The sequence below is a fragment of the Rhinolophus sinicus genome, chromosome 11 (genome assembly GCF_057876585.1).
Source record: "Rhinolophus sinicus isolate RSI-liver-muscle chromosome 11, RSI-T2T, whole genome shotgun sequence".
Taxonomy (NCBI): domain Eukaryota; kingdom Metazoa; phylum Chordata; class Mammalia; order Chiroptera; family Rhinolophidae; genus Rhinolophus; species Rhinolophus sinicus.
Window position 1 is genome coordinate 3,280,014 of NC_142511.1, and position 15,682 is coordinate 3,295,695.

The following is a 15,682-nucleotide window of genomic DNA, read 5'->3' on the forward strand; positions in this document are numbered from 1 at the left end:
TCAAATTACTTCCTATTCTATTATGTGGAGAGCTTTGAAAAAAATGCAGATTCCTGGTGCCCTCCCAACGCTTACTAAGCCCTCGTTTCTGGAGGTGGATTGTCCTCACACCAGCACTTAGAACTGGGACCCTGGCAATATTTTGTAAATGAAAATAAATCTATGCCCTTTGAGACAGAAATCCTATTCCTGAGAATAAAAACAATACTACTACCATAGAAATAAAAGCACCAGCACAGGATATATATAGATAGATAGATAGATAGATAGATAGATAGATAGATAGATAGATAGATAGATAGATATATGCAAGAAAGTTTATTGTGACATTTTCGGTTGTGGCAAAAAGTGTAAACAAAGTAAACACCCATCCACAGAGAAAAAGTTGTAAAAACTAGAATAGCCGTATTATGGATTATATTATTAAATAAGAAAGAGGTCACGTGATATCAATTGATCTGGAAGGATTTTTCACCATGTGTATTGTTAAGGAAACATCGCAATAAGTAAAAATGTGTATTTTGGAAGAGTATGGATGTGTGTGTATAAAGCTATATACTGTAAGAAGTGTATTTGTTCGGGAACTTAAGTCAGCTAGTGTATTTCTCTGAAACTCTGAGAGTTTGTAGTGGCTGGCTTTTATTTCTCCGTTACCAATGGGCTGGTTTTATTTGCAAGTCACACCCAAGTGAGAGTAGGCCACGTTTCTTTTTAAAAAATAAATTTGGATGCAACCAGCTATGGCTCCTCAAACCCTCTGGTTCTGCTCCACCCTCTCTCGCTGCTCCATGATGCGGCTGAAACGTTTATGTTCTTCTCCCTCCCCTCCATGGCACTTGGCCTCCCTCGTGTGTTTTATGTAAATATTTGGGGCCTGAAGGGTTGTGAATGGGACTCAAGGAGACGTTGAAAGTGGCCCCTTGTTTCCACTGAGCTCTTTCGTTGCATAGAACAGACTCCGCGAAGGTTTTTCAAGCTGGGGGGGAGGCTTGATCCAAAGATACACCCAAGAAAAAGGAAAGAGCATCCTCTGCGCAGGGACTAAGTTCTTCTCTTGTGTCTTCATGACTTTGCATTGAGTAATGGACCCCTGTTCTCCCTCTAGACTTGGTGCTTAGACACCATTCCCTGCCCGCCACTGTCATTCTCCGTGGATGGGGTTCTGCCTGCCTGTTGCTGCTGTAGAGCTAGAGTCCTGCTCTTGGTCCTCAGACCTGTGGCTGGATCTTCAGCCTGAATTGCTCCTTCCCTGTGTTCATGGATTTCTCCTGAGCGGTGCGCCTGTCTTTCTGGGCTTCCTCCCACCAACTACCGCTGGAATCCAGCCCACCCCTTGCCTTCATCCTGGGGCCATGCAGAACCCCGGCTGGCTCTTCCTACCATTGACCAAACCCTGTGTCACCTGTACGGTACAAGCGCCCCGAGATGAGTTCGGGGGCGGTGCGTCCCTGACCACACCCCTTGCGGCCGAAGCCCCGCCCCTATTCTTTTCTCCGTTCTTTTTTCCGGGGCGTCATGACGTAAGACGTGGGTCACGCAACACTGGTAACTGGTCCCGGAAGCACAAGTCGAAGGGGCGGAGAAGAAGGCGGAAAGGAGGGCGGGCGTCCGGATTGGCGGCGGGGCTGGGCGGGGCCGGGCATGGTAACGGCTCTGAAGCCGAGGGGCTGGGCCGCAGCGAGGCTGGGAGGCTGGTGTCCGCTGCCGCTGCCGCTGCCGCTGCTCCCGCTCCCGCTCCCGCTCCAGCCTGTGCCGTCCGGCCCACGCGGGCCCCGCCTCAGCCATGATGATCCACGGCTTCCAGAGTAGCCACCAGGACTTCTCCTTCGGGCCTTGGAAGCTGACGGCGTCCAAGACGCACATCATGAAGTCAGCGGACGTGGAGAAGTGAGGCTCCGGGGCCGGGCCGGGGCGCGGGCGGGGAGCTGGGCCGGGGCGGGACGCAGGGCCCTGAGGACCCGACCTTTGAATGACAGCGTGCACGAGTCCTCGTGTCGCTCCTCCTGTGCTCCGGTCGCGGCCCGCCGCGCTCCGCCTGCCTGAAACTGTCACTCGCCCCGGGTTGGCGTCGCGCGTGCCTGTCGCGGGCTCTCCTCGCGCCCTGGGTCCCTCCCGGCCCCGCCTGCGCCACCTTTTCCCCGTTTCCTCCTGGGTGGCTCCGCCCCGTTTCCCGGGGGTTAGTGATGGAGACGATGCACATGCTTGGCGTTGAGCACGTCAGGCGCTTGAGACACGGAAGGGGAAAGGCAGCCTCTGCCCCCAGGAATCCACGGTCTCGTGGGACAGACGGTCGCAATGCAGTGTGAAGAGCTGCCTCGTCGAGATGTATTCGTGGGGTTCCCTGCGGTCGCGTAGGGGGGACAGGGCATCAGGAAGCTGGGCTGCCTGAGCGGAACCTTGAAGTGTTGCTGGGGTCGGAGGGCGCGCGTGGAGCCGCAAGGTCGGGGAGAGGGACAGCCGGGGTTTGTTAGAGCTGTTTCTGTGTGTGGTTGGAGCGTGAGGTCCTAGAGGGGCGGCGGTGACACGCGAGAGGCGGGCCCCAGGGGACTGGACGTGTGACCGAGAGCTTTCATGCCAGGCTAAGGAGTTGGAGTTTCATCTGACTGCCACCCGGTGTAGTTTTATGCAAAGGAGCGACACTGAAAGCTTCCTCTGGAGGTGATGAGGTGGCTGGGTCGGAGGCTGCAGGACTGCGTTAGGGAGGCCAGAAGAAGGGGAGAGAGGACAGGAGGGGTTTTAGAAGGTTAAGTCCCTGCATTTGTGGGCTGTTTCATAGGAAGAGGAAGGGAAAAGCAGAACTCTACAGGGATGGCACGATTTCTGGCTTGGGCTGGTGCGTGGAGAGCATTGCCATTGAGCAAAGTGAGAAACAGCAGGAGGCGCAGGTGTTGGGTAGAAGTGACTTTAGTTTGTTGAGATGTGAGTGGTGTGTGGGTCATCAAGTGCCCCAGCAGCAGGCGTTTGGCTGTGTTCACCTCAGAGCCTAAAAAAGACTTGCCCGTGAGTTTAGGTGTGGGAATCATGCTTACAGTTGGTACCTGGAGTCCTGGGAGTGAATGAAGATCATCTAGAAACCAGCAGAAGAAAAGAAAAGGTCATGAGATGGAAGCCTGGAGAGCACCAGCATTTTAAGATTTAGGGAGGGGGAAGTGACCAGGGGAGAGAGGAGAGTCATGACAGGACATTTAGCTGCCTGGTAAAAACCAAAACAAAACAACATTCTTGCAGACTCAGTAAGAAACATTAGGGAAATACGGAAACGAAAGTAAAAAAAGGCTGAGTTACTCGGAGTTTTCTTCTCCATGTAACTTTCTCTGTTGCCTTTTGCACCATATACACATAATTGTGCTACACGTAAAGCAGTCAACTTCTAATTGTTTTTACCCTATAATTTACTTACAGACTCTCTAAGAGGTGCTGGATGCAGGGAGACTTTTAAAAGGGAATCAAATTCCAGATCTTTCATCTCTTTGTTTTTTCTAAAATAGATCTGCTTGAGTATACTTAGTCCTTATGACAAAAGAAAGCCTTACCCTCACATGTCCTAAATTTTTCTGTGATGCATTGCCCTAGGGTGTAAAAATCTCTCGGATGCTAAATAAATGGATTATGGGAGTTACTGGGTTAAGGACGCTTCCTTTAATGAATTAAGGCATTTTAATCCCATAGAAGCTTCCTGTCTTCTCTGCCTTACAAAATGGTCCTACCTGTCTGTGAAGAGCGAAGCTTGGCATTAGAAATGGTGTTAAGATAACTCTGAATTTAGAACATTTGAAGCAGTTAAGTTGGTGACAGTAATTCTTTTACATGTATAACTGGAATAGTTCATCGAACGACCAGAGGGTTACATACTCATTGAACTTGAACGCGTTATCTTACAAGATTGTTAAATATGATGATCTGTAATCATCAAGAAAAGGTGAAATAATGTTTTATATTTTCTGTTTAAGGACACAGAAAAGTCATGTACACCTGAAACTAATATAATATTATATGTTAGCTATATGTTAATATTAGGTTGGTGCAAAAGTAATTGCGGCTTTTGCAATTATTTTTAACCTTTTAAACCACAATTACTTTTGTACCAACCTCATAGAAATCTGTTTAAAAACAAAGAGAATATAGAAAAGTCTATAATACATTTTGAAAGCTTTCCAAAATGAAGAAAATAAAAAAATTGTTATCTAAGGTAATTGGAAAATTCACTTTCATGGAACCTCTGTGTTAGGTATGCTTTCAGGTTGCCTGGTTATTTCTATATTTGTTTATTATCTGTCTTAGCTCACTACCTGGTACAATATCATAATGATTGGACAATGGACGATGAAAGCATCTTTAGTCTTTGTAAATATATCATGTTTATTAAACCATATATTATTTAACATTTAGTAACGTAGGAAGTCTTCTTTTGGGATCAGAAGGAAACCAAAGTGCTAAAGTGACATAAAATAATCCTCCCTGATTTGCGTTATGCATAGGTTAGCTGATGAATTGCATATGCCAGCTCTTCCCGAAATGATGTTTGGAGACAATGTTTTAAGAATCCAGCACGGTTCTGGCTTTGGGATTGAGTTCAATGCTACAGATGCGTTAAGATGTGTGAACAACTACCAAGGAATGCTTAAAGTAGCCTGCGCTGAAGAGTGGAGGGAAGGCAGGTGAGAATCGGGGCCGTTACGGGTGAAACAGAGCAAAGAGTTGAAAGACATATTCAGTCGTCATGTGTGTATTTGATTAGAATGAAGGGCCAGTAGTATTATTAAACTCGATAGTGGGATCATCCTAGAATTAATTTTTTTCATCCATAAAACGGAGATTAGTCACCCCACCTCTTGACTACTTGTGGAGTTAAATGGAATTACAATTGAGCTGAGCTATGTAGGTTTCACTTTTTGAGCTTTCAGGGCTTTTTAGTGAAGAGAGAGGCAGTACAATGTGTACTTGAATCTTCCTGTTTTTGAAGAAAAATGTTTATGTTTTGTGTTGAAAATTTGTGGAGCTTTGAAATTCAGAAAAATGTGCTTTCTTTGATCATCAAATCAGCAGTTATTTACCTCGTGCCTGTTGTGTACTAGGTCCCTTGGAGGATGCAAAGGACTATGGGCCTTTACCCCATGTCCTTGGGCAGTGCACACGTGATTGTCATCAGCATGTGACAGGTTCCATAAAATAAGTGCAGAAAAAAGGGAAGTCTGGGACTGGGGAATTCTGACAAGTACATGCATTTAGTAGGACATTTTGTGTTATTTGTAGGCTGTAAGTGGGTGTCATGTGTGAATACAGACCTATATTCTGCGTCACTGACTCTGACCCTTCTCATTTTGGTATTTGAGGACGGAGGGCGAACACTCCAAGGAAGTGGTTAAGCCATACGATTGGACCTACACGACTGACTACAAGGGCACGCTACTAGGGGAGTCCCTCAAGTTAAAGGTAAATCTTATTTGCTGCTGTTATGATCACTAATCGTCTTAGTCTTAGCATTAGAACTTTCTAGTAATGGCTTGTTTTTCGCTACTACTTTCATCCTACCGTGTTTCCCTGAAAATAAGACCTAGCCGGACAATCAGCTCTAATGCATCTTTGGGAGCAAAAATTAGCATAAGACCTGGTCTTATATTATAGTAAAATAAGACCGGGACTTATATTAATTTTTGCTCCCAAAGATACATTAGAGCTGATTGTCTGGCTAGGTCTTATTTTCGGGGAAACACGTACTTACTTTTTATTGTGGGAGGCTTCAGACTCTGAATACGAGTGGATTGTGCTTATTGATTATCAGCAGGAAATAAAAGAAAATAGTGCAACCATTTTTATTCTTAAAAGTATGTTTAATAGCAATGCAAACTGCCTTAATGTTGTATCTGTCACTATCAAGAAGCATTAAAACATGTATCTGTCCTTGACATAATTTATTAGGTGACGTAGACAGCTCAGCTATGTGGGCAAAGAGGACTTCTGGTCAGACAAGTTAGGTGTTTGTCCCGCCTGCACTATGTGTGAGCCTACACATTACTTTATCTGTCTGAGTCTGTTTTATTAGTAAATTGGGTAACCAGAAATATCTGCCTCATAGTGGAGTTTTGATACGAGATCAGCTGTGGGAAAGCTCTCAGTTAATTCCAAAGCTGTGTGTTGCTGTTAAGTTGTATCCCTTGAGCCCTGCTTACGAGGAGATCACCTCACGGTGGATGACACTAGGAAGGTGGGGTCCGTAGGTCTCGTATTGCGAGCTCAGCTGTGTGTTGAAATCTTACAGTGTGACTGAAGTGAAGGAAATTCGGCTTAGGTTGCAGTCTCTAACTGTCTGGTTCTCTTATAGATAACGAAGTTATTTCAGTGTAACTATTTACATTAAAAGTGGTTACTGGAGGCCCTCTGTCATATGTTGGTGCTTAGGCAGAAATGTCCAGGAGGTTGGGTTGCGCGTGGGTCCTTGTCTCTGCAAAGATGTTTAGAACCTGGGGAAGGTAGACATTCACAGCAGGAACTTATTCTTACCATCACTTTCTGCCGCTCCTCCATTCCAAGCTTGAAGTATTTTTCTGTGCTGCTTCCAAGACAAAAATAGGTTTCGAGAGAACATGTCTTCCTTCCTTTTTGCCTCCCCCCAGCCCCCCTTCCTCCCTTCCTTCCTTCCTTAGTTCTTACTATGTGATAGGCACTAATCCTGGGAACTGTGGATTAGCAGAGAACAGACAAAAACCCCTCCTTTACAGATTTATGGGAGGAAGGTCCCATAAATCCCTTGTAATAAATACTTCATACATAGATGTTCTTCTCTCTTCCTCACTCCTGATTGAAAACCTCTGCAAACTGCGTAGGCCCTTTGACATTTCGCTGCCAGGAGTGAGGAGAGGAACTTATTTTAACCTGATGCAATAATGACGATGATGACTTTGGGGGCTGACTTAGGGAAAGCCTCCTGGAGGGTCTGAGGGACCATCGGCCACTTCCCGGTGTCTCTAGCTCCTTAAAACATTTTCTGTGCGCCTTACATTTTGTCTTTCAGGTTGTACCTACAACAGACCATATAGATACAGAGAAACTGAAGGCCAGAGAACAGATTAAGTTTTTTGAAGAAGTGCTCCTATTTGAAGATGAGCTTCATGATCACGGAGTTTCCAGCCTGAGCGTGAAAATTGTGAGTATTATGATTTTCGTGTAAAATATTTTCTTCCATTCCTACCGTTGGTCAGAAATATAAGACTCACTTTGGATCATACCGTCTAAACATGACGTCATGCAAAGTTTCACTTGGGTCTAGGGTACATCTTACCAGTATCCATTATAAAAGTCACAAAATCTTAGTGCGTTTTCAAGACTTTAGTTCAGCCAGCATTTATTAACAACCACTTGGCCACTTTGCAGTTTGTTTGCTTATTATTTAATTTGAATGAAAACTATGACTTAATATTCACATTTTGAATTAAAAATGATGTTGAAAAGCTCTGCAGACAGCAAGGTGGATGTCATTTAAAGAAGTGACCCATGTGTCAGGATTTCAGTGCACTATTAAATTACACTTCAGTTTCCAGCACAGAAGTGGAAACAGAATTGGCAAGTGTTAGTTTCCTGGGAAGACAAACTACTTCCATTAACAATGCTATTCAAAAAACAACAACAACAACAAAAAAACCAATGCTATTTGTGGAACATGCCTAAAAAGAATAATAAACAGGCCACTAGCAGTTACTCATATTTGTGTATTGTTAGGTTGTAATTGGGTTTCTAACATTTTCTAGAAAAACTTGAATTGAAACTTTTTATTAAATGTTATATCCTTTAAGACCCAACTAAAATGTCACCTCCTGGGGCATCCCAGTTTCAGGAAACCCCTCTCGTAAGAGAGCTGTGCTTTCGCTTTAATAAAAATCTTTGCTCCTCTAAAAAATAATAATAAAATAAAACGTCACCAACTCCGTGAGGCCTTCACAGCAGAGTCAAATATCCCTTCTCTACACTCCTATAAGTACTTTGTTTTTAACCGCTCCACTGTAGCACTTATCACAGATCTGTCAAAGATGGGCTCCAGCATCATTGTTCTTGAAGCGCAATCATTGCAGGTGTTGTTTTGTAAACAATAAAGAATGAAAACAAATCAGAAGCGGCAATAAATTTAAGGTCAAGTTTTTCTGTAGAATCAGAGGATTTTGGAATTGTGATGAATTTTTAGAGACTGCTTTAGTTCAGCATCCGTGTTTTATAGACGAGGCCCCAAAAGACTACTTTGTCTAAGATTGTGAAACTAATTAGTGACAAAGTTTTCTCTGAACCAATATATATCATTATTCTCATTAGATCATTGTTTCTTTAGCACCTTACTCCCTGTTTACGTACAGTTCTCCCCCAGTTTATCTTTTGTCATTTAGATTTGTTCACTTGGACTCATCCAGTCATGTCCCTTTCCACTTGTCTACCCACCTACAAAACTAGGATGTTGAATGTTCTTTATGAGTATGTACATTTGGGTGTGTGTTTGTATCCAAATGGATGGGTATATCTATGATGTACATGGGTGGGTATGTGGGGAGCACACGTGCTTTTGTGGATGAAAGCGGTGGAGAGAGGACAGCCGTAAGTGTATTATGTGTATACCAGAGTAAGGAGTAATGTCACGGACATTGTGAAATGCCCTTCGCACACAGCGAATCAGTTCACCACTCGGCCCTTATTCCTAATCCACTAGGACCTAGATCCTGGCAGGCTTAGCTTTAGACAGGACAGGCGGCGCTTCTCCCATGGTGATGGGAGCAAAGGGGAGCAGGATGTCGGTAAGGCTGCCTCTGTTCCCGTGAGTCCCACACCTGGAGCTTGTCACAGTTACCAGGTTAGGTATTGAGTTGTCTTTAACATTGTAGGACAAACACTAGTTCTTACCTGCCAGTGCTTAGTGTACTCGGTGTGCTTGATGGCGAGGCAGATGTGGACGTGGCGGGAACAGGTGAGGAAAGGCTTTTTAGAGGAGGGGGTCCCTGATCTGGGTTTTAGGTGTGTGATATGGGTTTTCTCTTCCTGCTTTCCCATAAATCAATATAATGTAATTAAGAACTAAAAGCAAATTGATTTGTAATGGAGTCCTGTGAGAGAATAACGACCATTGTTTAAAGTGAGCATGATTTCACGTTATTTGGGTATGTGTTATGTCTTTTTAACTTCAATGTATTTTGACTTAGAAAAAATACATTTCTATTGGAGGAAACTGAAACCGGGATGTTAAATGATACGATATAAACAAGGTTAGGAGTCTTAGTGGGAGCTGGGCAAAAGAACCTCTACTTCAGAGACGTCTGTGTACTGCTCATTCAGCTCTCCTCCAGTGCTTTAAAACGCTTTCTTTCTCTTTGCAAAGTAACAAAATACTTAATTTTCATTAAATTATTAATGTGCCTTTCTTTTTTTTTTAAAGAGAGTAATGCCTTCTAGCTTTTTCTTGCTGTTGCGGTTTTTCTTGAGAATTGATGGAGTGCTTATCAGAATGAATGACACGAGACTTTACCACGAGGTATTTATTGTCGTTTAACAAATATAATAATTGATATTGGGCCTGTTCATGTTATTTCATTGTCTGAGAATTCGAAATTAAATAATGCGTTATATTATATGGCAATCTTTCTAACTTTTAAGATTGGGTGTTTCACATTCACTGTTGACTGACGTTACTGAAACATTACATCTTCTTTTCCAAAAGTTCTGGTAGCTGCAAATGTTCTCTACAGGACACTCCCTACTTGGAGAGTCTGATGCTTTTAAAAACTATTGTTATGTCCTTAATCTGTGTCTAAGAAAACTGTCCCTTAACTCTTAGACCTGTGTTTATAGTGTTATTTATACAAGGTCCTGATGTTAGAAACAGTAATAACATGGCCTCCTGAAATTTGTATTCCTTAATTATTTAGATAGTTGTTCTAAAGTCTGAAAGCTCCATGCTCCATCTGAGGGAACTATTAACAAACAAAGTATATAAAAAATAAAGTGTTAAAAATGGGAGCAAGCTTAAATCTAAAATTTTTCTAGCAGCTTCATCACAGCCTGTCCTTTCAGTGAATGTTTCACTTGACATTGGTGATCATGCAGAAGGATGACTTAGAGAAGAGACCCCCAGGGTCAGTTAGCGTAGGCGTAGTAATGGTTACCTTTCTAACACCCTAGGAAATAAACGCTGTTGTGATCTCTGTCTCATAGCTGAGCTAAAGAAAGACTATAACTATGCTTATGTTTTTAACTCAACAACATTGTGTTTTTAAAGAATTCTCCTTAAAAGATTCTAATATTAAAAAAAAAAGATTCTAATATACAGTAATCCACAAATATTAATTAGGTGGTTGCTGAGAGTTGTACGAGGTGTGATTGAGAAATAACGGTGAATGTTTAAATTAAAAAAATTTATTACAGTAAAAGACACGTTGCCATTAATCCCCCTCAAAATACTCCCCCTCCCTTCGAACACACCCCATCGTTCTTGCCACTTTCTGAAGCAGGTCTGGAGTCCTCTTTTTGTGAGTGTCTTTAGTTGTGCTGTCGTGGCTGCTGCCTGGACATCCTAAATTGATTCAAAACGTTTTCCTTTCATGGTCATTTTGACTTTGGGGAAGAGCCAGAAGTCACACGGTGCCAGATCCGGTGAATAAGGTGAATAAGGAAACACCGTCATATTTTTATTTCACAGAAATTGCCATATTCTAGAAGTGATTTGTGACACAGAGTGTTGTTGTGATGGAGGATAAAGTAAAGACAGTCACGAAAGAGGACTTCCAGAACTGCTTCAGAAAGTGGTTAGAACAATGGGATAAGTGTGTTCAAAAAGAGGGGGAGTATTTTGAGGGGGATTAATGGCAATGTGTCTTTTACTGTAATAATTTTTTAAATTTAAACATTCACCGTATTTTTCGATCACACCTCGTGCATATATGGATGTCCATGGCAATGTTGTTTATAATCCAAAATGGCAGAAGGAAGAAACTCACTGCCCACTGAATGGGCCCTGAGTAAATCGTTTCCTCTATATCCATATAGCAGAAAAACATTAACATTAATGGCAGAGAGTTCTATTTAACTGATTTGGAAAGATGGGCATAAAATTATGTAAGATTCTGTGTAGCGATTTCTAAATGTTAAGGATCGTGTCTATAGGAGCTCTGATTACTGATGATTTATACTCTGTATACTTTGTTATTTGATTTTTTTCTTTTTTGTTTTTGTTTTACTTTATTGGCAAACAGTGTGTACTTCCAGGACTTTTTTCCAAGTCAAGTTGTTGTCCTTTCAGTCTTAGTTGTGGAGGGCGCAGCTCAGCTCCAGGTCCAGTTGCCGTTGCTAGTTGCAGGGGCCACACCCCACCATCCTTTGCGGGAATCTAACCGGCAACCTTGTGGTTGAGAGCCTACTGGCCCATGTGGGAATCGAACCGGCAGCCTTTGGAGTTAGGAGCATGGAGCTCCAACTGCCTCAGCGATCGGGCCGGGCCCTTTTTTTATTTTTATAAGGAGCACTAATCTGTCTTTATTGACATAAAAGTTCGAAACCTTAGGGACTATAATCTTGTGGTTTTCTTTTATTGAAAAGTATTTCCCCAAAAAACAAATTGTAATAAATTGCTGTTTTAATACCGAAGTTAAAAAAATCTTAAATGGGAAATATTGAAGTACCAAAAGAAAGTGATTTTAAATAAGCAATTTGGCAAGAATTTGTGGAACTGGGAGAGAATATAATTTTTTTTCAATTCTTTCTTGGTACATAAAAGTAGCCACAGTTGTATAGGTAGCTGATAATATTTATACCCTAAAGAAAAGGTGTAGTTACAAACTTGGATATTAAAATCTTGCATATTTTACTTATATACGTATTTACTTTGAAAGTAAAACCTTTGCTTGTGTTTCTCTTACATGGTAATTATTAAATCTGTTTACATGTTGATAGCTGATGTTACTGTGATTCATCGGGATTGGAATTAATAATTCAGAATTACTGGTAAGAATTAAATAGCAATTATCTCACTGAAGAATAAGATAGTCCTATTAGACTTTGTGCTACTTTTAGAACCTGTCCTAAAACGTAAGCAGTTTTGTTTAATAGAAAGGATTGTAAAACCAATATAAATTTGTTGCAACTTTTTTTATTTTTAAACATAGGCTGACAAGATGTACATGTTACGAGAATATACATCACGAGAGAGCAAAATTGCTAATTTAATGGTACAGTATTTAAAGATCCCTTTTTGGACGTTGTATTTTTGTGTTTCATTTTAAATATGATATCTTCCCATGCCCCACCTGTCCACCCTCATCTGCATCCCCAAACTCATTAACTCACCTAACGGGCTCTATAGGCTAAATCCTCCTCCGTATAACTTTATTGCGCTTACCTCAAATCCAGGAACAGTTAGAGTTGTTAGAGGTACCTTAGCTATCATCCAGTTTAGCTTCTGCATTTTATTCTGGAACAACGGAGACCCAGAGGTGTGAATTACGCTGAGTCACACATCTGGTTGATGGAACCTCAGCTGGCACCAAATACGTTCTTTCTACTTACCACCTGCCACCTTAGGATTCCTTTCTACCCAGTCTCCTCTTTCCTCCTGGAAGTGGTAATTCTGCACCATGACTTGTTGGTTTGGGCATAATTTCTCTTTATTTTTTGCTCCCCTGGGCCTTGTAATGGGCCTCCTTGGAATTTCGGATTCTATAATGGGTTGCTTAAAAAGTGATACTTTCCTGCAAACTTGGTATTCTGTTTTCATCCTTTGTGCTTCCTTCTGTCTGGGCCCAGTGTCCATGGGTTAGATAGTTACTGAGATTGCACTCAAGGCTGCACACTGGGCTCTAACTGAAGGCTACTGCTTTCAAGGAGCAAAAACAACAGGGAAAGGAGACTGGATTAAGATGTGTTCAGTTCTCAGCACCTTTTTGGGAGCATTGTAAACACCCCATCCCGGGATCTTTGAGGAAATCATCCAATGACAGCTGAAGACTCAGTCACCAGAGATACCTGGTATTTTAGGAATACTTAATGATGTTCCTTAGCCACATACATTGCACTTCATTTGAGAATGTGCATGCTTTATGAATGCTTGAACCGAAGCATTTCTAAAAACTATCAATGCAATAACTGAATGTATGCTAATACGATGTCTGTATTTCCTAGCATGTTTCACCTTCCCTGTTCACGGAACCTAATGAAATATCTCAGCATTTACCGATAAAGGAGGCAGTTTATGAGAAGCTAATATTTCCAGAAAAAATTGATCTGAAGCCTGCAGACTCACAAGAAAATGCACCTGTGGAATAGAATGTGATGTACCATATACTCACCATGGAATCTGACTGGAGACCTTGGCTATTTGGTCGGGGGTATTTTTATTATGAGAATTAATTGCCTTGTCTATGTGAAGATTTTCTGTAGCCTTAAAGGAAAAACAATAAAAGGTTGTTGCAGGTAGGTTCCATTCAACGGCTGTTTGTGCTGTCTACCTTGAAATTCATATTCCAAATTTATATTTCCTAGCGTTAGATTTGGATTTCTAGATTGTCACAAAGTGAGATGTCACCAGTAGGGATCTGTGTGTGTCTTATGAGCAGTGGGCATAATCTGCATCCATCATGAAACACTTTTCTCCTGTGAGGAGGTTCCTTGTCATCTCAGAGTCTCCCGTGACCTTCATGGGGTTGCCGACTGTGCACATTGATGTACCAGCCTTTCACCCTGGGCTTTGTGGCGTTTATTCGCATTTCTGGAGTCATGACTTGCCTCCGAAGAAATTGACCTTAAACTTTAATGATCTTCACCCACAAATTAAAAAAAAAATATGTTTCCCCCCTAAATTTAAATTGGCTTTTGAAGTTTAGAGGAAGTTTCAGACATAGAACCAAATAGCATAGTTCTTTGGAGAACTTAAGCTATTGTGTCTGTGGAAACACACAGGCGTGTTTGCCACAGACAACTAATATGTCAGGCTGTCTCCACCACCTCTGCGTGCTTTTTCTTCTCTGTGGCTCTCCTCGTACTGACATTTTTTACTTCTGTCTTCCATGTAACCACAGAGGGGATAAACTCATCGAATATTGAAGTTGGTATTGGCCCTAAAAAGTTTGAAGAGGTAATATGGATTGTTTTTAGCACACGTGACATTAACTCCTAACACAACCAGATTAATTCTCTGCTTAAAACATTTGAGAAGTAGTTGTAGAGGAGGGGGCTTATTTTTAAATACAAAAGCCAGTTTTTCTATTTTAAGATTCATGTTTTTAACATTATAGGGGATCCAGTAGAATGTAATTAATTAGCATAAGACTAGGCAGTACAGAAAGTACACAAAAATGAATTTAAAATGTCTTTGGTTATTTTGATGATGACCCTTTAAACATTTGATATTCTTTTCTGCCTTTCTAAGTGGTCTTTATAAAGTAGAAAGTGGTTACAAAGGACCAAGTAAAGAATTACTTGAAATGGATTTTTAAAAACGATTTTTTTAAAGGGCAGGGGAAAAAAATACCACCCCTTTTTTCTGGTTTGTAATAACTGTTGTACATATTTCCACTTGATGGATAAATCATTAACTAAGAATATTTAATTAAAAAGTGTTAGCAAAGCTCTTCGGATATTAGCTTGAAGATAAATTTTAATGAAACAATACAATTAGATATGCATTCATTACTCAAACTCTGGTATGCTGTTGTGCGTGTTGTTGTTTAGCTGATTTTATTAGCTAAATTTGGTCACAAATGGTTTTGGTATTCATTTGCCTTCTGTTATATCATCTGCATGGAATAGGAAATCAAGACTTTGTTGACTTTACAAAAACATGGCATGTTCACTGTATATTAAATATACCTGTATTTAATGTTTTCTCTTAGGACAGGCAAGTGTGTATGTTGTACTCAGCTTTCTGTTTTGTTTGCCATGCAAATTTGAACAGAACAGCTCATTATTCATGCAAATTATAAGAAATGAAAAACTTGTAAGAATATTAATTAGTTGAAGTTTCTGGACAACATCATTTTATATATATATATATACACACACATACATGTATATATACGTCTATATATATTTCAACTTGATTGAGATGTCTTAATCTTTGAGTCAGTCTTAGATTACATATTTTGAGAATCCATTGTTAAAAACTGTAGGGAATTGAAAGAATTGACCTTTTTTTATAGAGAGTGGGTGGTGCATAGAACAATGTACTTCTGGAAATTTCGTGAGTTTATTCCTGCGGAGAATACTGAACACCTGTATTTGCCCATTGCTAAATAAGACATATACCATTTTATATTTATTTGTCCCAAGTGGTTTTTTTGTAAAAGGAGAATAAACAATAAGGAATTACTGACTTGTTTTGCTATTCATTTATTCCAGTTTTTTCTTGAGACTTAAAGAATGGTTTGGTATAGCTTTCTCATTTTGAACTTGGTCAACTTTGTAGTGTTTATCTCCAGATTATAAATGAAAATCTAATAGGTATTTCTGAATATAATCCACTCCCCCCCCCCTGTTTAGCTTTTGGGCGCTTCTTCCTCTTCTCCTTCTGCTCCCCCGTCCCACCCCAGTACTTTTGTGGATGTTATAACTAGCCAGTGTTTTCCATTGTTTGGTTAATGTTTCCTGCTTTTGAAAATACAAATACCTGTTATATGTATAATTCCATTTAGTTTTGAGTGCTGTGTCCTGTATAGTCCTACGA

At 41.0% G+C, this 15,682-nt stretch overlaps 1 protein-coding gene across 1 annotated transcript; it reads left to right on the top strand.

Moving 5' to 3' along the window:
* The first annotated feature begins 1,643 nt into the window (after positions 1-1,643).
* TIPRL (TOR signaling pathway regulator) lies at positions 1,644-15,331 on the top strand. The gene is made up of 7 exons (XM_019747430.3): positions 1,644-1,887; positions 4,479-4,658; positions 5,334-5,433; positions 7,013-7,144; positions 9,410-9,505; positions 12,132-12,194; positions 13,144-15,331. Exons 1-7 carry the CDS (start codon positions 1,784-1,786, stop codon positions 13,285-13,287), a joined length of 819 nt encoding a protein of 272 aa, XP_019602989.2. The 5' UTR covers positions 1,644-1,783; the 3' UTR covers positions 13,288-15,331.
* Positions 15,332-15,682: the final 351 nt, after the last annotated feature.